Here is a 25172-nt window from a genome sequence, read left to right on the forward strand (position 1 = left end):
TTCTCATAATCAAATCAATGATTGATCTAGCAGTAGAAGCATACAGGTCTAGTCAAGTTAATATGATTATGAAGCCCAATATCTACAAATTTCCCCAAAATGATTTTCATTATGGTTTCACATCCTCTCTGTCATAAGATTATATCTCTAACCATCTCTACACAACATCATTTCTAGGAGCGAAAGCTTTATCGAGTTTAAATGTTGCATTACATTACCTGTTTGTGCATCTCTTCAATAATTAAGGTAAAGTGATTTATCTCACAAACGTATCTCCTACTGGTTACTTTACTTGTAATAACACTGTTTGTCCACTAGGGAGCAGGACAGAACATTTATGAAGGCAGGGTCTGCAACATAAGTGCCTATTCACTGGATAATAAAAAAAAGTTTACATATTGAGTCCCTCCAAGGGTTGTCCAGTGACTTTAATTAAAGAGCCTTGATGAATTAAGTTTTTCAAATTCAGGTTTGTCATGATCTATTTATATGTTTCAACCTAAAAAACAAGTATAACCACTTACAAGGTGTTTATTTACATAGTTTCTGATGAAAACGCAGGCTGCCCTATAGGCCTACGTCAGCTCATTGTTCTGTGTGTACTAGTTTTTACTGCATAGCCCTGCAGAATCCAAAATATGCCTCCTCATCTCTGCTCATTTTTCAGCTTTCTCTTCCTTTTGTTTGCAGACTTCTGGCCCATTCACTCTCCCAGCGCCCTCAGCAGCTTTTGACCTGTCTGAAAAAATGCAAGTCTTAGCATCCCCACTCTCCCCCTTGCACAGGCACACCGGCGCACACATACACACACACACACACACACGGGACACACACGCACACGATGTCCACCACAACTCTCCATGGGAGATTTCTGTCATGCTCTGAAGATTGGGTGTCCCAGGGTGATTAAGTATTGATACAGAGCTCAGGTGACACACCTGATATCTGTAGGGGAGGCAGGAAGAAAGGAAAGGGTGGGGGGGGGGGGACTGTGAATAGAACAGAAGAAGAGCAGGGGGAAGGGGGAGAAAAGAGAGAGTGAAATGGAAAGAAATTGTGAGAACAAAATCAAACGTATCAGACGAATGGCGAGTAATCAGTAAGTGTTCAACAAACCGGCTCTTTTGATTGGATGGCCGAGTCGATGCTCGGGGCCTGGCAGCCAATGGCAAAACGGCATTGCTGTGATGAGTCAGGGCATTGCAGAGGAAATGGGATGCAGAGGGCTGTGAATGTATTGGAAGAATTGAACAGTGTGGGTTTGTAGATGCATACACAAATGGCTCACTGTTTGAGAATAAACATCCTATTGTTTTTAACTACACACATCATGGCTCTACTCTCAAGCCCCTTACCCCCTCCAAAATGACTTTGCATTCCCTCCAGTTTATGTGTGTGTGTGTGTGTGTGTGCATGTGTGTGTTTACCATGTAAACAGACCGGTCTCTTTGTGTGACAGACAGGTCCCTGTGTCAGCACATTTACAATGAACTCAACCCCTAAATCCCTTTTCCCCCTCCTCTTTTCTGCCTGATAAACATCTGTTCTCTCTTGACTGTTTGCAAGTAGGAAGATTACACAAAGAGCATCTTTCTCGCCCCCTCTCCTGCAGGTGAACTACAACACCATGACAGCTTTTCCTAAAATGGTCAGTAGCGTGTCTTATTGCTCTACGAGACACCACAATCTTAACAGTTGGGAGTTGGTTCGGTTTATAGTAGGTATCCTGTCATAGTAGAAATGACAACACAAAACACACACGCATGCGAAAACAAAGGTGTGGTGTTGCAGGTAGTGTCATAATTTTATGTTTGTTGTGCACAAACACACACACGCACACACACACACACACACACACACACACACTGTCACCTCTTCCTGAAGGGAGGGAGGGGGGGGGGGTCTTTAAGTTGTTACTAAAAGCTTGTTTCATTGATACAATGAGATAAACATTTGGGTTGCCAGGTTCTAGAAACACCCCCCCCCCCTCTTTGCTTTTTTCCTGTTCATTTGAATCAGATTTGCATATTTCCCCAGGTCATCGACTTAAAACTTGCATACGCCTTCTTAATGACATTTCAAAATTTGCCTAGACTTTCGATTGATTACTTACAATAATGCAGGATTCACAACAACCTCTAGACGTCAAAATGTTCTTGTTAGTAGCATATGGCCGGTCAACAAAACGTAAATGAATGATTTACCCTTTAATAAAACAACCAGAAAATCCATTAAGATAAATTCAGTTGCACTAAGTTGTATGGTTTTGCTTTCCTATTCTTTACTGAATATCTCGTGAAAAAAAAACTTAAATTGAATTAAATAAATCAACTCTTAATAACTAAAAGCCTAGATAGAATAATATATGATACAATTCATTATTTGGTGCATTGTAGAGTTGTTTTACCCTTTTATGGAAAAGGACTAGGCCTATATTTTAATCATTATCGTTATCATTTTCCTAATTAGGCTAGTTATGGCACAGAAATGATAGGCCTACAATTGAAAAAGGTGGCCAACCACTAAGTCCGGACTAACCAAACACTCATGTAAAGTATCAACATAGAGTCACCTGTCACAGGGCACCTGCATGAGTCGATACTCCACCCTTGTTTTGCTTTCTCAACCAACCACACTCTCAGTTTTGTTCCTCCCTCCGGCGCTCTCTTGGCTCTCCATCTCCATAAACAGCGCTAGTCCCGCCTGTCACCGCCCCTGGGAGAGGGACTGCGAGTTTAATGTTCCCCTTGCACGCCGTCGATATCAGGGGACTCATTTTACTTTAGCCCTCACCACTTTTTATTTTTGTGTTTTATCTTCCCGAGACTTTTTGGAAGAAAATTGGACTACAACAGTTTTTTTTTTTTAATCCCCGCCTCTCCTGGGCAACATTCAAGTGACAAGGTAAGGCCGGAACAGCAGGTTAATGCCTGCACGTTTAGTAACAGGTGCAAAGTAAACTTAAGTCTACAAAACTCCATATTTACTTTGTTTTTACATGCTTATAAGAGCAAAGTGTCAGCTATTGTCGGTGAAGGTGAGAGTTAGGCACCGGTCTGTGCTATTTGGCTGTTTTTTTTTTTTTTTTTTACTGAAAGCTCAGGTGTCACATGAAACCTCTAGAGTTTCACCTGTGTAGCAGGTTGCTGTGCTGCGTTCAGGTCCTTTGAGAATCATCCTCAAAGAAAACGTGAACATGATAAGGCTCCTCAACTCAGCAGTGGGTTGATTCTCACACAAATGTGTCCTACTTATATTGTCAGTTTTTAATCTGATGTGAAGTTAGTCTTTGTGTCCCAGAGCCTGTAATAAAAGCTCATTTTTCTCAGTTTAGTCCATTGAAAAACTAGCTTCTTTATGACATTACATAATGCAGTTTTTTTTTTTTAACCCATTTCATGCACTCGGATAGTTTGGCTGTCTGTTAAAGCGACAGATAAGCAGAACCATGGAACACAGACCATTGAAACTATAGACAGGACTTAGCCTATTACGCCTGCGGCCTAATTGTATACATAATAATTTATGATCCCTTTGTAGTCAGCAGCTTTTGGGAGGTGAAAACTTCACCTCAAACTCTTAAAAGCGCCTGAAATAACTTATCTAAACACACCTGTGCCAATCCTGTTGAAGAGACGCAAAACTCCTAATGTTTAAGAGAGGGAAAAAAACCTCTGCTTTGAATCTACAGGGGAGAATTGTCGGCAACCTTGCACCAGCACTTCCTCGCTTGACAACGTCACACTGCGATGGCTTGACTGGGATTAATATGTCCTCGAGAGACTCTATGTGGTGTTGGTTGAGCACTCAAACAGTCTTGTGTGTGCTTTGAGGTGTGCTTTTAAAGCCTAACCTTGTTATAATGGGTAAAGGTTAAACCACACCTGGATTTAGACTGGCTGGCATATCCTCCTATGAGTTATGACTCTGGGCGGAATATGGCCTACAGCAACATTCACATCCTTTTTTTTTTTTTTTTTTTTTTTTTTAACAGCCTCTACCTTGGCATGGGACAGTCAATATCTGTGTTCCACTCTCTGTTTGTTTTCCCTTAAATTCAAAACTTGTAATCTTAATTTATCCATGAAGTGGCATGCCCTATAATCCCCCTGTCTACTTAGATCAAAGAAGACAGAGTACTTTTGTTTCCCCAGTATAACATCATTAGTCTAATTAATGAACATATTATTAACAGATACTTTGTAGCAGACATTTAAAGTGAAGCTGTTGGCATCTTAGCAGCAATAATTACAGTCTGATAGGTTTCCGGTTCTCAGCAAGCGTTTCATTATGATGCGGAAGCTGAAGTGACCAGATTGTCACAGCCCATTGGTCGGTATCTTTTATACTATTAATACCATCCTGTTTAAAGCCGCCCAGCCGTTCGTGCCCTTCCAGGGACCCCATTTTTCTTCCGTTTGCAGCAAACAAACCCAAGATAAGTTAGTCACATTCCTTCTCAAAGATATGAGTGAGAATAAACAGTTTTGGTCTAGCTTGTATTTGACTTAATATCAGCTCTTGGAAGTCAAATTTCACCCTCCCTGCACGGAGCGTTGAGATAATGAACCCCCACTGAGTGTGCAGCAGGGCTGCATCTCCTGCTGTGCTAAATGTAGCTAATGTCAGTCTAGATTATGGTATTAGAAAGGGTAATTACTATATAATAACCAGCTTGTGTTACTGTTAATGGTTGAACATTCTTCCTGTGGAGGCTGTAATCAGCTAGATTTTCTCTTACACACAATCCACAGCTGTAGTACAGGCCAATCAATCAGAGAAGAGACATTGTGATGAGTATTATTCACAACATGTGGTCTATTCAAGTGGTATTCAGCTACACAAAATAACCAATAAATGCTGTTTTCACAGTTTACTATAAGAACACTTTAACTAAATCATTCTTAGTTTGCCTACAATAGTAGTTGATGCATTGGGAAACTTCAGATGCAGTTGTTGAAATTTAAGCTAATAAATTTAAAGTCCAGTTTGGTACAAAATGTACATGGGAAACATTAATTAAACATGACTTGTAACTAAGCCTGTGTGATATGAGACAGTATGGATGTGCCATATCATTGTTTGTTATTGCAAAAAGGGTACAAAGTGAGATAAATAAACATATCGGTCAGCCGATAATATAGGCCGATATTAGCGCATCAAGTCACTATCGGTATATAGATATGCACTGATACAACTACATTAATCCACCAGTAAATAGCATTTCATTTGAGTTTCATTAAATTTAACTAGCTAACTAACTAACTAGAGTGTTTTATATGGATTACAACAAGCGTTATCACTCTCCACAGTGTCGAGCGGTGATGCAGTGAACACGTGCAGTTCAAGTTGAGTGCCCATCTTTTCTTCGTCATATAACCTTTCAACGCGTGTTTGATTACTGCATTTGAGGGATCAATGCAAGAAATGTGTACATCTATATTTATCTATTGCTACATATCGAAACATAGATCTAAGAAAGATATCGCTATATTCTCCCTAATATCGGTATCGGACGCAAAAATCCCATATCGGTATAGGGCCCTTGTGCATATGAGCTACAACTCTAATTTCTATGTCTATCTGCTGTTCTTTGTGATTTACACAACACCTGTGTTTGCAATATGACCTGCTTGAATCTAAAAAAAAATCCCATATTTTTTTTTTAGGACTTAATTTGTACTAATTACTCTGTGAGTAGCAGATACATAGTTTGAGCGTTTTCAGACTGCATCAAAATTGGTGTTAAACATTGAGCATTGGGGGTGCCGGATAGCCTAGTGGTTATGTGTCACTCCCCATGTTCTGAGGCACTAGTCCTCATTGCAGCGGTTGTGGGTTCGAATCCAGCCCTTTGCTGCATGTCATCCTCCATTCTCTCCTTACAGCATCTCCTGTCTCTGTTCAGCTGTCCTATCCAATAAAGGCAAAATTGCCCATTAAAAAAAAAATAATATATATATATATATATATATATATATATATATATATATATAGATATATATATATCTATATATATCTATAAGATTGGGCATTGTACCCAGGCATCCATCCAACAGGTAAAAAAAAGTAAGATAGTTAGCCGCTTGTTCAAAGTCTTTAATTTTCTTAATCTAGATAATTCCCTCAGCTCACCTTGTGCGCTGCGTAACCAAACTCCATTGTCAGTAATTTAAGTCATGACGCATCACAGTCCTCAGTCGACAGACGCTGGTTTCTATAGTTACCATCAACAGTCTGGCCTGAGAAGCGTTTGCAACGCTATCCTCGGGACATTGCTCAACAAAATGGCCACCACCTTGAGTTCCTACCAGGCCCCAGCTGTCTGCAAAAGAAACTTCATATTGAGGATTAACAGGTGGCTGATGCACTACAGTATCCAACCATGTTAAGATCCTGTCATGTGTTTCAAGCCCTTTGATACGTATCTTGTTCAAATCCACACCTACAAATTGTTGCAGCCTCCTCTGATCTCAAGGTGTTTCGATTGTGAAATGAAATCCACGCAAAAAAAAAAGAACATCTAAAGTCACCCAATGGGCTGCAATGGGCTGCAATCACTCTTGAGCTGTATTTATAGAGTTTCCTCCAGAGGTCAGGTCCTTTCTTAAGGTGGGACACCCTATGGAAGGAGAGAATGGGTTACTCATTGCAGATGTAAAAGATGGATAATTGATCGCCCGCCGTTAAAAGGTTTCCAGTGTAGATGATTAATCCCAGCGAGAGGGACACAGAGAGTGTAGGCATATAGGGCACAGGCTACGACGTGGTGGCATGATAACGGCTCATTGTCTTTGCGTTTGTGAATAGAGCGCCTGGGGGTTTAGAATGACGTTGGTGCTACCCACACCATGTCAGTGATGGCTGTGCATTGTGAGTGTGGAATCGAAATATGGAGAGAGAAAGTTGATTATAGGGAATTGTAAATAATGGAGGATTAAAACATGTAACCATGCAGATACTGAGAGGTTTTGTTCTCTTATTACTATTCTCTGTCTGATTGACAGAACTGGGGAGAGGTGGAGTTTAGAATCATCATCCTGATATATATAATATTTGAAAATGTTGTCTCCTCTTATTAGGAATTATGTTTTTTGCTGTTGTTGTTATAGGTTTAAAGAGTAGGTATAATTTTATGATGACACTCTAAAAAACATACTTCTTTACTTTTACTGGGTGCTGATTTTATCAACCATTTTGACTAACAATAATAGCAGTATTTTCAAAATCTGTATTGGTGTATACAGTACACCAGATTTGCCATTCAGTGAACCAAACCAACAGCATAATTACTACTCCCCCCCCCCCAACAGTTTTAGGTAAATGATCACACCACAATGAAAAACATTGCCAGTGCAGTGGAAAGTTAAAAGTAGGTCAAAGCCAGCGGCAAATTTCTGGCATTAAAAAAATGCAGCAAGAGTACAAAAGACTGCAGTTCCTCAGGTGTCCACTTCAAGCTTTTCATGTGTGGCTTGTTTGGTTTGTTGTCATTAAGGCTTAGAGTTGAGCATAATAAGGCCATGGCTGTATCTGTCTGCCAGAAGGATAGGTTTTATTTTAGCTTAGTCCGATAAACTGTCGGCTTTGTGTGTGTTGTTTTCATTGTTTGGAATGTGCAAGCCACATGACCAGATACCGGTCATTTGACCCACCTTATCTTCACCTCTAGTGTGCTTCTCAGATAGCTGTAAGTTAGTTGGAATTAGCATTTCCATTATAGAAACTGTCATCTCATGGTGTTTTCAAAAACTGATGTGTGACATCCCTGAGTCAATGTCCATGATTTTTACATTTGATGGTTAAAGCCAGAAATATGTCAGCAATCAGTTTTTTCCACCAGTCATGATGTACATTTTGTGTTTCGCTAGTACCAGAGACAAACTAGGTATAGGCTGGTAATCAAATTGAGGTATCGTTATCAGGAAGGAAAACTGTTGTTTGATACTTCTGGTATTTTAATATGTATTTACAACTATTTATGACATGGTTGCTGACTGCCTCCTGTTTTCATTGTACTGTCAGGCAATAACATGGCTCTTTTTTTTCCATCATTACAGCCATGCTACTACCCTCATCACTACTCCTCCTCCTCGCCCTCCTCACCTGGAGCCCCAGTGCCTCATGGGCTGCTAAAGTGATTGTGGTCCCGCCCATCATGTTTGAATCCCACCTCTACATCTTCAAAACGTTGGCCACAGCCCTGCACCAGGAGGGCCATGAAACCCATTTTCTAATATCAGAGGGCCGTGAGGTGCCCCCCTCTTCTCACTATCATTTTCAGCGGTACGCTGGGATCTTTAACAGCACCACAGCTGACAATTTCCTCCAGTCTAAAGTGTCTAACATCTTCTCAGGCCGCCTGACATTTCTAGAACTGTTTGACATTCTTGACCATTACTCTCAGAATTGTGATGCTGTGGTCGGTAACACCGAGGTAATGACTCGCCTCAAGGAAGCCAAGTTTGACCTGCTGCTGGTGGACCCCAATGAGATGTGCGGTTTTGTGATTGCTCATATCCTGGGTGTAAAGTATGCAGTGTTCAGCACAGGCCTATGGTATCCTGCTGAGGCGGGTGCTCCGGCCCCACTTTCATACGTTCCCGAATTCAACTCATTGCTGACAGACCGCATGACTCTACTCCAGAGGATCAGCAACACGGCAGTTTACCTGGTGCAGCGCTTTGGAGTCCATTATATAGCTCTACCCAAGTATGACAGGATTATGAAGAAGTATGGCGTGAAGCCTCAGGTGGCCATGGCGGACCTCGTGCAGGGCAGCAGGCTTTGGATGCTGTGCACTGACATGGCTCTGGAGTTCCCCAGGCCCACCCTTCCTCATGTGGTGTACATAGGAGGCATCCTTACCAAGCCCCCCAACCCACTGCCACAGGTCAGTACACAAAAAGACTACATACAAACACAAAATACAAGCAAATGAAGAGTTTGTACTGGAGGGATCTTGTCTGATTCATTTTTTTAAATATGTGCGTCCTAGTGGAAGTACATGGAGACACTTTAAGGCGCATGTCCTCACATTCATTCATACTTCATATAGAATTCTCTGTTATCCTTATTATTATATAATTGATACTCAATTTCCACCCCATGGCCTTATACACAAATAAGTGTTTACAGTATAATCATGTGGGAAAAATATGTGTGTGACAAATTTAGGTCATCTCATTGTATGTTTTTATACTGTATATTATTATGGAGTCTCAATGCTTGTGTCTGGTTAGTTCGCACACAATAAGAAACGTGCTATGTGTCTTAGTCCATATATGTAAAAAAAAAAGGTCATAATTGTGTCCATATGTGGTAAGTAAGTGCTCCCTCTTAAGTGCTCCCTCTGAGTGCTGAACATGAGATGAGGGCTCTGTGTCCTTGGTGACGAAGGCACAGCACTACTGTGGTTAAATAAAGGTAACTACAAGAAAGTTTGACTATGAGATCATGTAAATTGTGTGGTTTGCGTGACAGGATGGAGAGCCAGTGTGTTAGGTGTTACTCTTTTGTGTTTTCCTACATCGACAGGTCTCTAACAGCCACCTTTTACTGACTTTACCTTTACCATGTGTGCAACTGCCATGAATTACAATACTTTTTTTTATATTTAGTACACAAGGATTGGCACTGGCACATTACAATCGGGATGTTCAAATCCTTACCTTAACTCTCCTCTCTTTACAATTCAGTGTTTTTTGTATCGACCCTTGCTTTTACCCTTTACTTGTATCTCTTATTAGCTTCCATAAAGTGCTCCTTCCTAGACGATGCTTGGGTGAGGATGGGTTTGGATTGCATAGATGTGTTGGATTTTTAAGCATAGAGGGAGGGGAGTCATGGAGAGCAGAGGCGGGTGATGACGGTGGCTTAGTCCAGCTAACGTTTGGATGCGGCGAGCAAGGACCATCGGTATCTACTGCGTGGGGTTTTGGAATGCCTGCCCAGCCAATAGCGAGCATTGTGCCATGTTTTGTGGAGGGAGTCATAATGGAAGTGGTGGGAGAACGAGACCATTGTTCCAGGCAGTGCTCCGGGGACACTGAGACTCTTTTATGGGGTCACTGAGGCTGCGTTGTGGGGACAGTAGGGCCCAGTGTGCCCCTTAGGTTGCTCCGTGCCAGGGCCGACCACAGCTGGAGCGTTTGCCTCCCTCCCTCTACCCATCCTCCACTTCTTTCCCTCCAACATGGCTGCTTCCTGATCCCTCTTTAGCCACTGTTCAGTTCATACGTTTCAGCTCTGAGTGTTGTGATGTGGCTGCGTAACAACCCAATTATTCAAAACACTATTCTCTTCTTTAAATCAGACATTGTCTGTAAGGCCTGTGCCACACTAAAAGTAAATAAAGCGTGGCTGTTAACTGTTTAAGAATGGACCTTAGTGTTGCCATGTAGAATATTTGTTATGTGGGATTGTTGGTTGTCATTTTATGGTGTGTTGTAAATTATACTCAATCAGTTGGGTTGAGAGTCTAGGCCAAGTGTCCCCCCTCATATAATGAAGTGTATCTATCAACTCACCATTCCCTTAGAAGCCTAGCCTTTGTTTGTTTTTCAAGTTTCAAGTTATTCGTCAGTGAAGATCATCCATACAGGTGTCATTTTGTATAATACCAGTGCTTTGTAGAGAGTAAGATGATGTACCTAAAAAAAGGTACTACTTGCCAGCCTTATATAAAGTGGTGTGTTTTTCACTCAAGTGTCCCAATTTACTAAATTATAAAGTAAGTAAAAAAACAAGAACAATTTGTTCCAGTTTTTTGCCTTTGGAATCACTGTAAAAAAAAGAGTGACAGGACATATTTAGGAATATTTTCAGTCTATGCACAGGACCCCCCCATCCCCCATCCCCTTAAAGACAGAGTACAGAGCCCTCACAGACGTTAATGATTTAAATATGTCAGGTGGGCAGAGCATGAGTCAGTTAGGGCTTGAGGATGGTATAAAAATTAGGATAGCTCACATTTTCTTGACATCACATACACACATCTGGTGCAGCATTAAACAACAACAAAGCCAACCTCCATGTCCTCTTGTGGGTCTTACATTACAGTGTATATATGTAAATATATAAATATATATATCTCAAGGAAAACATGCTATGTTGAAATGCTGGCTTCTCTGACAACAACACGACAGCCAGTATGTCCCCCTTCTAAGTTTCCATTCCGGTCCATAATGGTTTGTTTTTGTTTTGACCAGAGAAGGTAGGCAGTTTTAAGGCATCCCCACACAGCGGTTTTTAGATGCCCCTAAGTTTGCCAGATACGAGACCAGTTATGACGGCAAACCAACAGGCGTTGCAGCGATGGAGGCAGGCAAGCCAAATGGTTCAGATATGACTAATTCTACCAGACCTAAAAAGCCTCAGCATTTTTCTAATAAGCTCCACGACCAGAAATGTGGTAAAACTAGGATAAGAATTAGAGCTACTTTTAGAATTTGAAGAGGTTAGAAGAACGCAGAAAGGTTTCAAGACTTATGCAGAGCTGGTTAAACACTGAAGCTTCCCTGTCTGTGTCATGGCAACCTGCATGTGCATCGACTCTTTAAACTCTACGTGTAAGAGTTACATATTTCTCGGTTGAATTAATTAAGTTGAATAAGTGCCACCAACAGTGATTCATTAGCCTACATGTTGCCAGACTCTCTTAGAGTTATTCACTTCAACTTATTTGTGGTTTACTTGTCATGTTTGAAAATGTACACTACTTCATTATAAGAGCGTTACTTTACTCTGGGTGAGTCCCACAGGAATGTCTGCAGATATGCTGACTGATGATCATTTGATAGAGTTTGCATCAGGGCCCTCACACACTTGAGAATTTGACTGCATAACTCTTAAGCACTCACACACTTACCAAGAACATGCCTTAAAATATTTGAGTTTGGAGATTGCCATTGGGCCATGACCAGGATGTAGTCTTTGAGATACAGCACAGTCATCCTTCCCAAAAAAGATACTGATCTGTTAAAAAAAAGTGAACGTATCGTAATACTGTTTTGTTTGTAAAATGCCAAAGTGGTTACAAGGTTACAAACAGCAGGCTCATATAATCCTTACTCGCAGTTCTGAGTCATTACCTTGTTTTTAACAGCTTCCTGCATTATTTGACACTTTTGTAAAACAAGAACAACTGAACTAGGATGTTCACGAGGCTTCAACACCATGGCAGCCAAAATAGAATCCTAGACACCCGACATTTGCTCATTTCTTGTTTTTCTATAATCAAAAAGAATTTTTTGACAATTTTGATTGATTTGCTTGCAATTTTTTGACAGATTCATTCCTCTCACCTATAAGAACATGAAATGGATGTAGTTTGGTACTTTTCGATACAATCAACCAATAAGATAACAGAGGTCGCATCTTTGTAAAACATGTGATAACAAAAAATGATCAAACCATGTGGAATTATCAAAAACTTTGACAACCGCAGTCTTCCTGGTATTATTTACAGCCCATACCTGCAGCTGCAGTTGAATAGCTAGGGTCTCATTTGTTAAACGATTGTTTAATTCAAACTCAGATTATCAGTGAGCTTTATTCTAATTCAGAAAGTTAACTTGAAATGTTCAGGGGGTTTGAAATCCACACTTGAGGATGCTATGAATCACACAGAACAAGTGATAAGAAGAACACATTGTGAATCATTAGTAAACTTGATGGAAAGCAATAAAGATAGTTTTTATGATGAATCTGTTTGGTGGTTGCTGATCTCTTCAAAGACAAGCAATCACAGAGAAGATCGAGTTTGGCTATTACATTGCAATAATCAATTATTACTAAAGTTTTGGATATTTGATTGTTTTCATAGACATAAATAAATTGATTGTGAAAAGGACAGAATGGTAAGGTTAAAAAAAAAGGACTAGATGTCAATACTAATTTGAAAAAAACATCCAGACTACAGCACAAACAACACTTTTTGAAATAAGCTTGCTTGTTGCGCTCATTGTCCCTCTCTTCTGTTTCCACAGGACTTTGAGGCCTGGGTGAATGACACAGCGGAGCATGGCTTTGTGGTTGTGTCGTTTGGTGCTGGGGTCAAGTACCTTTCCCATGACATCGCTCATAAACTGGCCGGAGCCCTCGCCAGGCTGCCCCAGCGTGTAGTCTGGAGGTAAAGTTTGTTTCCTTTACTCTAACTGTGTAAACTTCAGGTTATTTATGCCTTTGGGGCTCAATAAAGTAAATCCTTTCTTTCTTCTTCTTTGCGCCACATTTTAGCTATAGGATTAACTCCCATAATCTGCTGTACACCATCGGTACAAACACGCGTTATAAATTAAAGACAAAATGTTGTTCCTCTGACATTCCTCGTCTGGAGACCATTCCTTGTTTTGTTTTTTTTTATCTGAGGTCATCCAGATGATCAAACAGCATGGAGGAGCAGATTCTCACCTTCGATCTTTGTCCTTCTTATCTTTGGAAAACTTGAGACAGAAATGACTAATCATGGCTTCAAACAACCAGCAAAGTCATGTCAGAGATGTTAATGATCTAACACATGCTTTGGATTCAACTATTAGGGCCCTTGCTGCATTTCAACCTGTATTCATGTTGTGTTGAGATCATCAGAACATGCAGTTTCAAATGACTATTCATGCAGAAATATTGCGACAGCAGTAGATCTTTTGTTAGTGAAAGACTTCTTTTTAAAAATGTTTTTAGTGCATGTTTTTCTCCTGCCCACATACATTTTATTACAAGTATAAGGTCCCTGCTGTTCACATAAAGTAACCTAGGTCCACTCTGAACAATACTAAACGTTTAAGTTAGCATCCATGCTGTTTCTTATTATGACTTGAAGGTCACGCAGTGGATATGGTACCATCTGAGCTGCCCGTGCTATGATGTCACCAGGTCAGGTATATAAACAGCAGGCACTGGAAATAATGGATCAGAAATCACTCATGTGGCACCATTGCCTCGTTCTAAAAAAACACAACATACTGAGCTTTGACAGCTTTTTAAACGTTTAAATTACCTCCCTTCAGAAACAATCTGTGAGCTAGTAAGCTAACCCGACAGTGAAATCAGAACAAACGAGGGCTACATCAGATGGAAACCGTAGAGCACCAAAATGTAGAACTACATTTAATTAGGTTCTTCTCAGTAAGAGGAACACACCTGTGGAACACATTAACCCTCTGAAACTAAAAACAGACAGAAGTTAAACAGTGGCTGAGACTGAAGCAGTTTGTTAGCATTGACTGTTTTCTCTTACAATCCTCATTTTACTGTTTGGTCTTATTTTACACTCCTATTTGTATTGAGTTTCATTGGCTATATATGTCTAGTATTACTGTTGCTGTATTTCTTTCAGTCTAATGCTTCTGTTTTAATCCTAAAAGCCTATAGACAGGGACAAGGGCTGCAAAGTAGCATCTACGCTGTATTTGACATATGAAGCAATGTTTACTGCATGTATCCCTTGTCAAACAAACAAATATAATAAATAAATAAAATATTAAAATATGATATAATACAATAAATTGAGATAGGAGACATTAAGATACAAAAGAATTAATTGTTCCTTTAGGACAATTTGACTCCAGTGCTGCACACATGAAGCTGCCTCCACAGTAGAAACAATAAACAAGAACATGTCTATCACACAACCCCCATGTTCCACAAGATCGGCATAAAAACAAAACAAAATCAGAAGAAAAGAACACCAAAACACTAATGCAGAGCCCATACAGCCTCAACAGAAACATTATTTACATTTTGATGGAGTGGGGCACAAACAAGTAAATATAGGTACATGAATGTAGCATAGCTGTTACCCACAGTGGTGTGTGACTTTGTAGGCCATTTAATGGCCATGGCAAAGACAAACTGCTTGTGATAGATAAACAAACACATAAACAGCAGCGTTATCTCTGCATGTTATCCACTATAATCACAGCTATACGTATTCCGGATGAATAAATAATGAGACAGCCTTCACAGAGTTATCTAAATAGTTTGTGTTGACCCAGTAAGAGACAGATAGGTGTGTCCAAAAAACAAATCTTATCTCTTGTAATTATTTACCTAGCAACAATCTATTGTTCATGACCTGAGCAAGAGGACGCTAAAAACCAAGAGGAGGAACGTGGGCTTGATAGAAGGAAAACAAAGCGCTTTGAAATTCAAACCTGTACCTGTTAATGCTTAACTCTTACCTCTATATAGTTAAGAGTTTTTAATTTACCTGCCCCCAACCTATGTCTATATTAACACAATGGAACTCCTTAACATGTAAATCCATTCTATGTTCAAATAGTGCATTATTAATAAAGCCTGCAGGAACAAAGCCTTTGCCCTGTGACACACATAGCCTCAGGGCTGTCAGCTGACTCTCCTACCGGTATATGATGCAACCGGTTGGTACAGGGATATGTCTGTGCATAGGTCGCTGGCTGGTCTCTAAGTTTAATGTGACAAACACACGACCACACTATTTATCATGATGGCATATACCTGACAGCATGGCCAGGTAACCTTTGATCAGGTAACCTCTGTGGCACATGATGACAGTTTAAAAAAAAAGAACTTGTCACTTTTCAGGCTTTTTGTGGAAGTTTTGAGTATTTTCACATCTGTTAGTTTTAGGTCTAGTTTTTAGCTTCATTTTAAGCATTGTGTTTACAGGTTAAAAGGTTGTGTTTACACTTACAGCTCAGTTAACATTATGTTTTAATAATAATTGCCCATAGATTGGCAAATGTGCCTCTTAAAGTTGCCTTTTAAAGAGTTGAGATTAACCTCTAGACACCACACATGATATGTAACCAACGGCGAGTGACAATGTATCAGGAACATGTTAATAATAAACCACTTTGACCTGAGGAAAAGACTGTTGAGGGACCATGTAAGTGTGAGAAGAAGAATATTGACCCATGAGCAGAGAGGTAATCTTAGTATGACTTTTAACTGTTATAACACGTATTACAGCAGTGTAAGCAGTTTAGAAGGGAGTCTGTTAGAGCAAACAGGAACATGAATCTACCATCAGAGAGTAAGAGGGGGAAAAGTAAAGCTTGGATCAAATATGACCCCTCGTACAGTAGGGCTGGGTATTTCTCCCACAACCCCACGATACAATATATATCACGATACAGAGGCCACGATACGATACATATTGGATATACATTGATTTTGGATAATGACCATGTCCGACACAGAATTCACTACAACAGCTGTTTTCTTCATTGTTGAGAATAACAGCAGAGGCAAAATGATCCTACAACTTAGAACACCTTCCTCAGTTCATGTCCTCAGAGATCCTAGCAATACATTGTAATGTTTTAATCCCAGCGCTATGGCAAAGGTGTTATTGTGAACTGCACCATATGTCAATTGTCTTTCAAAACCGTCATGACAGCTTTGCAAGGAGCCCATGACGATATATCACCATATCGATTTTTTGAGCACAGCCCTATCGTACAGGCAAACCATTGAACTGTTGCTGTGATATTTAGATGCATTTTTTTTTTTTTTAAATGTACCAATATTTTAGCCTCCTAGCCTTTATTCACACTGACTGTGTAACTGCATATCTCTCTAGGATAGAGTGGAACGGTGAGGAAGAGGTCTAGAAGCCTGCTGCTGCATGCTAGGAGCAAGGTTAAACAACACACACACTTTATTATAAAAGGTTTGGGGGGGATGGAGATCATGCAAGACGCTGGGCAGAGTCAAAAAGAGCGATAAAAGATGATCCAAATGTGGTCGCCATGTCTGCTCACGCTAAAGTGGTTGTCAAAAAGCTTGTGGACTGAAGTTATTATGTGTTATCATTATTATGTGTTATGTGCAATCATAGACTGGATTTACCTTTTTATGCAAGGTTGTGTGCGGAATAATGTGAGATACTTTTGAATAAGAAGCTGTAAAAATGAAAATGAAACACATTCTTTTGTTGTAGAGCACTCTTCTTTTTCACAGCTCAAGAGATATTAGACGGTGATGTTTTACAGAAAAGGTATCTGACCAGCTGATACGCTCCAACACTTTGTCTCTAGTATTAGATTGTATTCTGGCTTTTCGTGACTCCTCCACTCCAAGAGGATGGAAAAGGGAGAGGGCCCGTGTGAGGGACAGGGACCAGGCCAGATGAATCGTGTCATTGATAATTGGCCGCATGAATGTGGACTTTGATTGGCAGCACAGTGAATTGGTGCTTTGTTGAAGAGAGAAAGAGAGATGAAAGGCTCTGAGTTTCGGAGGAAGGAGACAGAGATGAACGGATGGGGTTTGTATAATGTAGCATACATATGCATTGTGTGTAGCATTTGTTGGAAAATGCTTCCCCACACGCACAACTTAAGACGCAATCAAACAAACACACAATGCTGTACACATTCAGCCATGCATATAGAGGACGTATGTTTGAAACCTAAATGTCTGGGACTAGACAGGCAAAGCCTTTCTGCTTTGTTTGAAGGGTAAATCGATGTACATTGAATTCTCCTTTGTCGACTCTGTGCATCATGTAAACATTATGCAAAGATGATTCACTTAGTCTTAACAAAACTTTGTTCACACTGCTGTACAGTGCATATGCTGCTCACTTTGCATGTTTGGGTGCCAAACACTGACAACACTCTTTGAACTCAAGTCAAAAACTGTTGATACATGAAATTACAAACAAATATCCATCCAGCCATTATCTTTACCGCTTTTCCCGTTTGGGGTCGTGGGGGGGCGGGAGCCTAACCCAGATGTCATTGGGCGACAGACAACCAGCCACATTTACACCTACGGACAATTTAGAGTCACCAGTCAAGGAAGTATACTCTTTCTTTTTTGCTTGACATATCTGACAGATGACTGGTTGTTCCAGTGTCAGTAAAACATTTACACATGTGTAACTGTACGCCTTAGGGCTTCATTTGGAAAACAAAGTGTACATCTGAAAGTAAACACTGTACACACTAAGTGAAAAAGTGAATCCATCCATTTCAAAGCCAAGTAGTACTCGTAAGATGCTCTGCCAAGATCCTCTGTGTTGTACATTAGAAAAAGTATGTAAATAATCCTGTCTGACCAGCTGCTCTGATGAGCAACATGAAATATGTTTTCTCACACACTGGGGCAGCATTATCTGCTCTAAAGTTTCATAACTCACAGAAACTAAGCTGCTTCCTACCTTCATTATTTTCCTCTTTCCTTTCCTAGATTCTCTGGAGTTCCACCCAGTAACCTTGGCAACAACACCAAGCTTGTGGATTGGATGCCTCAGAATGACTTATTAGGTGAGTTAATGAAAGAGACGCTATATAGAGTCAACTTCAACTTCTAAGATGAAAAGCAATATTGACATATGGAGTAAATGCATTGCACCATACTAAGTGAAATGTATAGTACAAAAATGTTTACGCCTTAAAGATAAACATTAGCTTTGCAAACTATCTGGTGCGTGGTTGGGTTTATTTACCTTCCCATTATGTGATGTGGAGTGAGACAACATAAGCAAATTTGCACAAGTCAGTAAAGAAGAATGTACAGCTATATTCATGTGACCTCCTGATTTGTCTTCTGCCGTGCTGTAAAGGTGCCTTTGTTGTTAGATATTCCAATTCTGTCTGGCATTTTGAAGGGACAATAGAACTTATTTATCTGCAGTCAAACTGTCAAACTTCAGAAATCATAGTGGAACAATGAAGGGCCCTGAGGGAGTGATAGTTTTACCGTTTTCTTTCTTCCATTGTTAACAAAGGTAACGTGAACTCTAAAGATAACATGTATTACTTTCTATTTCTTTCTTAGTTTGTGAGATCTAGTGCGATGACAATAAAATCATTTAGAATCACATATTCAGCAAAGTCCGTTTCTGTATTACCAAATGAGAAAAACCAGCACAGACGGTGCTAAACGACATCGCTCCTCCCTCCTGTTACACAGGCCACGCCAACACCAAAGCCTTCCTGAGTCACGGCGGTCTGAACAGCATCTACGAGGCCATGTACCACGGCGTGCCGGTTGTCGGTGTGCCTTTATTCGGTGATCACTATGACACCATGACTCGCGTGTCAGCCAAAGGTATGGGTATCATGCTACACTGGAAGTACATGAGCGAAGAAGACCTGTACACCGCCCTGACCAGCGTCATCAAAGACAACAGGTTAGATTCACAAACATCACACACAGCGATTCGTTCTATTTGTGTAATTTTTTATCAGTGCCACCTGGTGACCATATATGGAGGCACGAGAGAGAGAGAGATCGTTCTGACTACTTGTGTCATACCTTTGTCTCTCCCTGCTTAGGTATCGCCAGCAAGCCCGCGTCCTCTCCAACATCCACAAAGACCAGCCGGGCCACCCTGTCACCAGAGCCGTCTACTGGATATGCTACATCCTCCGTCACCACGGTGCCAACCACCTGCGCTCCGCCGTATACGAGGTGTCCCCCTACCAGTACTTCCTGGTGGATGTGGTTCTCGCCGTAGGGTCCGCCCTGGCTCTGACCATCTATGCCTTGCGATGGTTGGTGGGACTGTGCAGGGGGAATGTCAAGGACCAGGGCAGAGGAGTTGCCGTCGTCAGGGATGAGAGCAACATGGCTAATGGACATTGTCATAGCGAGAGCATTGCTAACGGGAAACACAAACGCAATGGCTCTTTGAAAAACGAGAAGAAGATAAATTAATGTTTGGAACGGCCAAGAGGGAAGAAGACGTCAGAAGAAGAAGTAGAAGAAGTTGCCCCGAGGACTCAGCTCTGAGATTTATTTAGTGGTTTTTATATAAGCTTTGACGGAAAGGTTTTCATTTGTCTGCGTCGAGAGGCTGTAGGATCACAGAGCATGGCAATGGGTGCTCGAATCTGTGTGTGTGTGTGTGTGTGTGTGTGTGTGTGTGTGTGTGATGTATGTGTATGTGTGCACTGAGGCGAATTTAACGCAAACTCCTAACAGCAGCAGCTACAGCGTTACTATACCAAATGGGAAAGTCCTTAAGGAAGATGCAGAGGACAGACACAGTGCAGGACATTGTTTCTACATGCGTGTCTTCCCCTTCCTGCATGCTCTCTGTCCTCCTCACCAGTGGAAGGATGGCAAAGACGGGAAATCCTGAGCGCCAACCCCCCCCCACCCCCACCCCCACCGCCGGAACAAAACGAGACTGATAACTGTTGAATTATTTAGGACTTTCCTGTCAAAAACTGCAAAAAAAAAAAAAGAAAGAAAAAGAAGTCTGGTAAAAACTGTAAATAGAAGACAAATCTATTTATTACTGTACGAATGTGTTTTAACGATGGACCTTATTACGCGTAATCTTATTTCATGTATCTGCAGTGTGATAGCATGATGGTAAATGTACACTCCCTCCTCTTGGCTAACATTGTCTTGTTTATGTCGGTGAAAAAACAGTCATTGTGAGCCTGCATGCTGCTTTCTGCTGTGGCATTATCCACAGTATTCACGGTGGCTCTGTTTTTTTTGTTTTTTTTAAATCCACAATAGTGCTGACAATATTCCTCAATTTTTTCCCCCACTTTGCACCTGGTAGTGCCAACCTGTGACTTCACTTAAGTGTGAAAAGCCCAATTGTCTCCTTCCTGACAGTTAGCTCTTGTCGAGAAGAGCCCCATTGACTGCTGTTTGGCATATCAGCGTGAAAAGGATGATTGTGTGATTATCTAAGGATACAATAATGCTAAACTACCAAAGCTACTGTGGATAAGCCCCAGCTAGAACAGACATGTGCTCAGACTCATCCAGTCAGGTGATCAGGGATGAGTCAGAGCATTATTGATTCATGATAACTTGCTTCGCTAGTCCCACATCTCAATTCTGCATCCCTCCTCTATTTATTTATTAATAAGTACGGATTCATCACTTGATTGCCATGTTTAGTGCTACACATGGCTTCTCACGTCATTCCTCTGTGATTTAATTCACTTTTCACATATTGTAAGTCTTATGGATGCAGATGTTTAGGTTGACGTCGACCCTGTTTTATCACAGTAACACTGTGCGAATGATTCCTTGCAACGCAGATATTTGTGTATGAAGAATGCTCAGTCAGATAATGTGTGCTTGTTAGAGTTTACTGTACAGCTTTAGAATGAGTTTGTGTTGTGGATGAGAGACTTGTTTTTTTTTTTTTCAACCGCTGAGAGCTAAACTAGCACTGGCTTTTTGGGGCTATTCTGTGAAGTCATGTCATCATACTGAGTGTGAGCCCATGCAAACGTTTTTGAAGTCCGAAGGTTCTTCAGTTTGAGCACTGAAGTTGCCTTCTGTAGTTATTTTTTTTCCGTCTTGTTTATCAATCCATTATTTTTCGTTTGTTTTTCCGCCTTATTTCACATGAAGGGGAAAAAAGAGTGAATTTGTTTCTGCAACAGAAGTTAACTGCACGGCTTCTGCAATCCATGTATCCGAGTGACTCTGAAGTACAGAGAGGACTGGACATGGTTCCTGTAGAGTTTTTTAGGGATTTGGTATAACGCTATAGTGGACATCTTAGAATGCTAGGTGCTTGTGAACACGGGACACGCAAATCTCTTCAAACATTTCAAGATGCACAGTTTGTCAATCCAACCGGCCATACAGATACTGTTTTTCACTCCTTTGTTCCAGCAGCACACTCAGAAAATCTACTTCATAAAGTTTCAAGTCGCAGCCTCAATTGGAATTATCATCAGAGATGTACTCACATGGCGAATATGGCGAAGTAAATGTAAAAAAAAACGTAACTTGTCAAAGTTGTTGAGGACCTAACCTCATATCTACATGCTTCCAGTGTGTTCACACATCCTGTCTGATAATTAAGAAAAGCTTTGTGATCTCCCTTTCTCTATGAGCTACCATTACACCTGCAGAGCCTGACCCAGCCCCGCTGAAAACACACACGACTGTTATACTTGAATCATCATCATTTTCACCTGAAACAACTACAGCTGTTACGAGAGCTGGGCGGGCCTGCAGGTGCTAAACAAGCTATGAACAGAGTCTGGTGAGGAATACTTTTTTTTTTTTTTTTTTTTTTGAACATGTAACTTTTTCCATTATTATTTCAGTATTAATGTCGAAACCCATAATAATGTTCAGTGTCCATATTCTATTTCACTAATATGTTTCTGTGCTTCATCTGACACGTCTCTGGTTTCTTGTTATTCTTCAGCTTGAAGACGTTCTCTATTCTGTCGTCAATAACAGCGCACTTCCTTGTTCCACTTGTCCACCTCTTTGTCTCACTCCTGAACCCCGGTGTTTTCAGCTGTCTTTGTAACGCTTGTCTTGTTTGTTCGAGTCCACACCCTGAATATGACCTCCTTTTAACTTGCTTTTCTAAAGAACACTTCACTTTGATTTCAAAATGACGTTAAGTCCTCAGTTTTTCTGTCATGAGTGTCCACGTTGTAACTATGTAAACAAAATACTAATGCTGAATAAAAATGACATATTTTGTTTGCACAGAGGATTGCTAATCTTTTGTTAGTTTAGATTTTTATTTTTATTTTTTAGGACAGACGACAGAGTCTCTCAAAGAGGAGGAAAACTTTTATTTACCTAAAAAGAAGCTATTGTCCACCAAGCGAGCAGCCCGGGTTTGAATCCGACCTGTGGCTCCTTTCCCGCATGTTATTACCTACTAATCGTCTTCCTGATTTCCAACTTTCTCCACTGAGCTATCTCTATAATAAAGGCATAAAAAGCCCCCCCCAAAAAATAAAAATAAATAAAAAAGGATGTAGTTAGGTCGCGCCCCATGTACAGAGGCTATAGTCGTCCAAGTGGGTGGCCTTGGTTTGAGTCCAAGCTGTGTCACTCCCTGCTCTATTATGATTTCCAACTGTATCTACTGTCCTGTCAAATAAAGGCAAATGCCCTAAAATAAATCGAAGGTCAACTTATTTTAAATGAGTTGTTGCATGTTACAGAACGTTATATATTGAGACATTACAGCAGTTAAAGCTGCCAGACTGTTTGGTAGGGGATGTATAGGCTTTCTGTCAGGAGTAGTTTCCAAGCAGCAAGAGCTCCTGCGGTATCAAATGGTAGAATCATCTAAAGTAGCCAAATGCACACACACACAAGCACACAATTCAGGTGGATGGATAGTGTTATCTAATGCTGTATACTCGTGCTGAGTGAGGCAGGGGTAACAAAACACCCGGCCTGGTGCCCTGCCTCGCTCACCGGCCCTGTTAATAATTCACGCCGCCTGCAGGGGCCTGCAGACCTCACACACACAGTCCAAAGCATCTGCAGGTATGTTTAATTCACGTTCCTGAAGTTGTTTTTCTTTTGTTGTCGCTGGTGGCCAAATCGGGCCCTGCTCTGTTAACTGAGACAGGAAGGGGTGAAGCAAATGGAGGGCCCGCGTCTGCTGATGAGGAATCTGATATGGCAGAAAGCACAGCGGGCATCATTCATGACATCGTCCATTCATTCTCAGCCGGCCCTCCCTCTTCAGACCTTGTAAGTGCCTATTACCTACCTCTCCTCTCCACCTCTAAGGACAATCATCCAGAGCAATTAAGCACTTTGTGTTGGACTAAGTGGACTCACTGCATGGAGTCACAGTCCTCCCTCTTTGCACAAGATGCTAAGTGATGGATGTGCCAATAGTTTGACAAGAGGGTGTGCTCTAATCTTCTGCACACTGACATCCACAGTCTGTATGTGAGTGAGGGCTGAGGGGATTAAGTTGGGATTGCAAGTGTGCGCCTCTCTAAGGATGCTGGATTTATCTTGTTAGGGGTTTTGTGTGTGAGTGACACGCTTCAGGGTCCATCCCAGTTTTGAGACTACTAATTTACCTAGTATGACCTTTAAATAATGATGGCTTACCTGCAGAGTTTATTTAGCTCGTCATAGCCCATATATACCCAGAATTCCACCTATAGACCATCCCATAGGCACTTACAGATGCATAGGTAAGCCCCATTGGTCAGGGGAAAAAAGCTTCAGAGGGGCCTTCTATAATGTATATGAAAGCAACATTATGCTCTCTCGACTGGTCAGCTATGCAAAGAGTACCCTACACCAATTATAGGGTTTCTATGGTTGCCCCATGTTGTATACAACTATTTGAAAATAAGACTTGAAATAACCCTCCAAGGGCAGTATCATTCAGAATAAATGAATATAGTGAGAGATAAAACATGTGATAGAGTGCCTTCTTTGGCAGTCAAATGGGGATGAACATTTTCATGTAAATGTTAAAAGACAAGTTCCCTTTAAGGTGCTCCATTGTTTGTAGCAATTACGATGTAGGTTGACAAAACAATAAACACACAAAACAAACAAACAGGAAATATAATATAAAGTATCCTCTCGTGGCCAATTTTTCAAGAAAAGTGGAAAAGGGCCTGCATGTTCCTTTTCAGCAGATATGTGTCCAGACAGAAGAGTAGATATAAAACGAAGTCAAGTCTTGTTCTCTTGAATAAAAATAACCCCAAACTCCTAGCTGTATTTTTGGGATTTAGTTTTTCTTATTGGGGCAAGATGTCACAGTGTGTGCAGCACCTTAGCTCTTTGAGCTAAAAATATTTGTTTTGCTTCCAAAAGCACTGAACACAGAAGCTTGTACCACTTGTTATCAATGTACCAAAAGAAAGTCAAGTATGCAGTCTTTATGCACGTGGTGACAACATCATCATCATCGTAAAAAAAGCCTGTTAATGTTACAATTCACTTAGCAGACGCTTTTATCCAAAGCGACGTACATCAGAGAGTAAGTACAACATTAATCCATTCATACATCGCCACTGAAGCAGCGGGAGCAATGCAGGGTTAAGTGTCAAGGACACATCGACATGTTGCTCAGCTGGGGATTGAACCCTCGATGACTCTACCAATTGAGCCACAGAATGACTCTGTTATAGGTTTTCTTTGATGTTTCTCAGACCGGAGGGAGGTTGAAAGTTTTTTTTTTTTATATTCTAAGACATTAGGATCAGCACGGCCTAGAGCAGCATGTGTTGATTAAATAAGAAGGTCAGAGAAACCGGCACTATATGGTAGGAAGGCGCGAAGGAGAAAGGATAGTGAGGCAAAAATATTTCTGCGAGTTCCACCTTTGTCCACTAGAGGGAGATAGTGTTCCATAATCAAATGTACTGCTCACCTGCTGCTTCTGTTTTTTTTTATCTGTCTAACTCTCTATCCTCTTTTTTTCCCCTCTGCCACTCTGCCACTCTGCCTCGACC

The 25172-nt window shown here is 40.9% G+C and overlaps 1 protein-coding gene across 1 annotated transcript; it reads left to right on the top strand.

Annotated features, from left to right (window-relative positions):
* Window positions 1-2690: 2690 nt before the first annotated feature.
* On the top strand, window positions 2691-22430 carry ugt8 (UDP glycosyltransferase 8). The gene is made up of 6 exons (XM_020647312.3): window positions 2691-2904; window positions 8061-8893; window positions 12990-13132; window positions 18181-18257; window positions 18907-19126; window positions 19272-22430. Exons 2-6 carry the CDS (start codon window positions 8063-8065, stop codon window positions 19651-19653), a joined length of 1653 nt encoding a protein of 550 aa, XP_020502968.3. The 5' UTR covers window positions 2691-2904; window positions 8061-8062; the 3' UTR covers window positions 19654-22430.
* Window positions 22431-25172: the final 2742 nt, after the last annotated feature.

The sequence above is a fragment of the Labrus bergylta genome, chromosome 1 (assembly GCF_963930695.1).
Source record: "Labrus bergylta chromosome 1, fLabBer1.1, whole genome shotgun sequence".
NCBI lineage: Eukaryota > Metazoa > Chordata > Actinopteri > Labriformes > Labridae > Labrus > Labrus bergylta.

What these genes read in the sequence shown, in the direction of transcription:
- ugt8 (XM_020647312.3), top strand. Translation starts at nt 8,063, where the DNA reads ATGCTACTACCCTCATCACTACTCCTCCTCCTCGCCCTCCTCACCTGG. An exon ending in GCCTCAGAATGACTTATTAG is followed by an intron (nt 18,258 to 18,906) that starts GTGAGTTAATGA and finishes CCTGTTACACAG; the next exon opens with GCCACGCCAACACCAAAGCC. An exon ending in AGCGTCATCAAAGACAACAG is followed by an intron (nt 19,127 to 19,271) that starts GTTAGATTCACA and finishes CTCCCTGCTTAG; the next exon opens with GTATCGCCAGCAAGCCCGCG.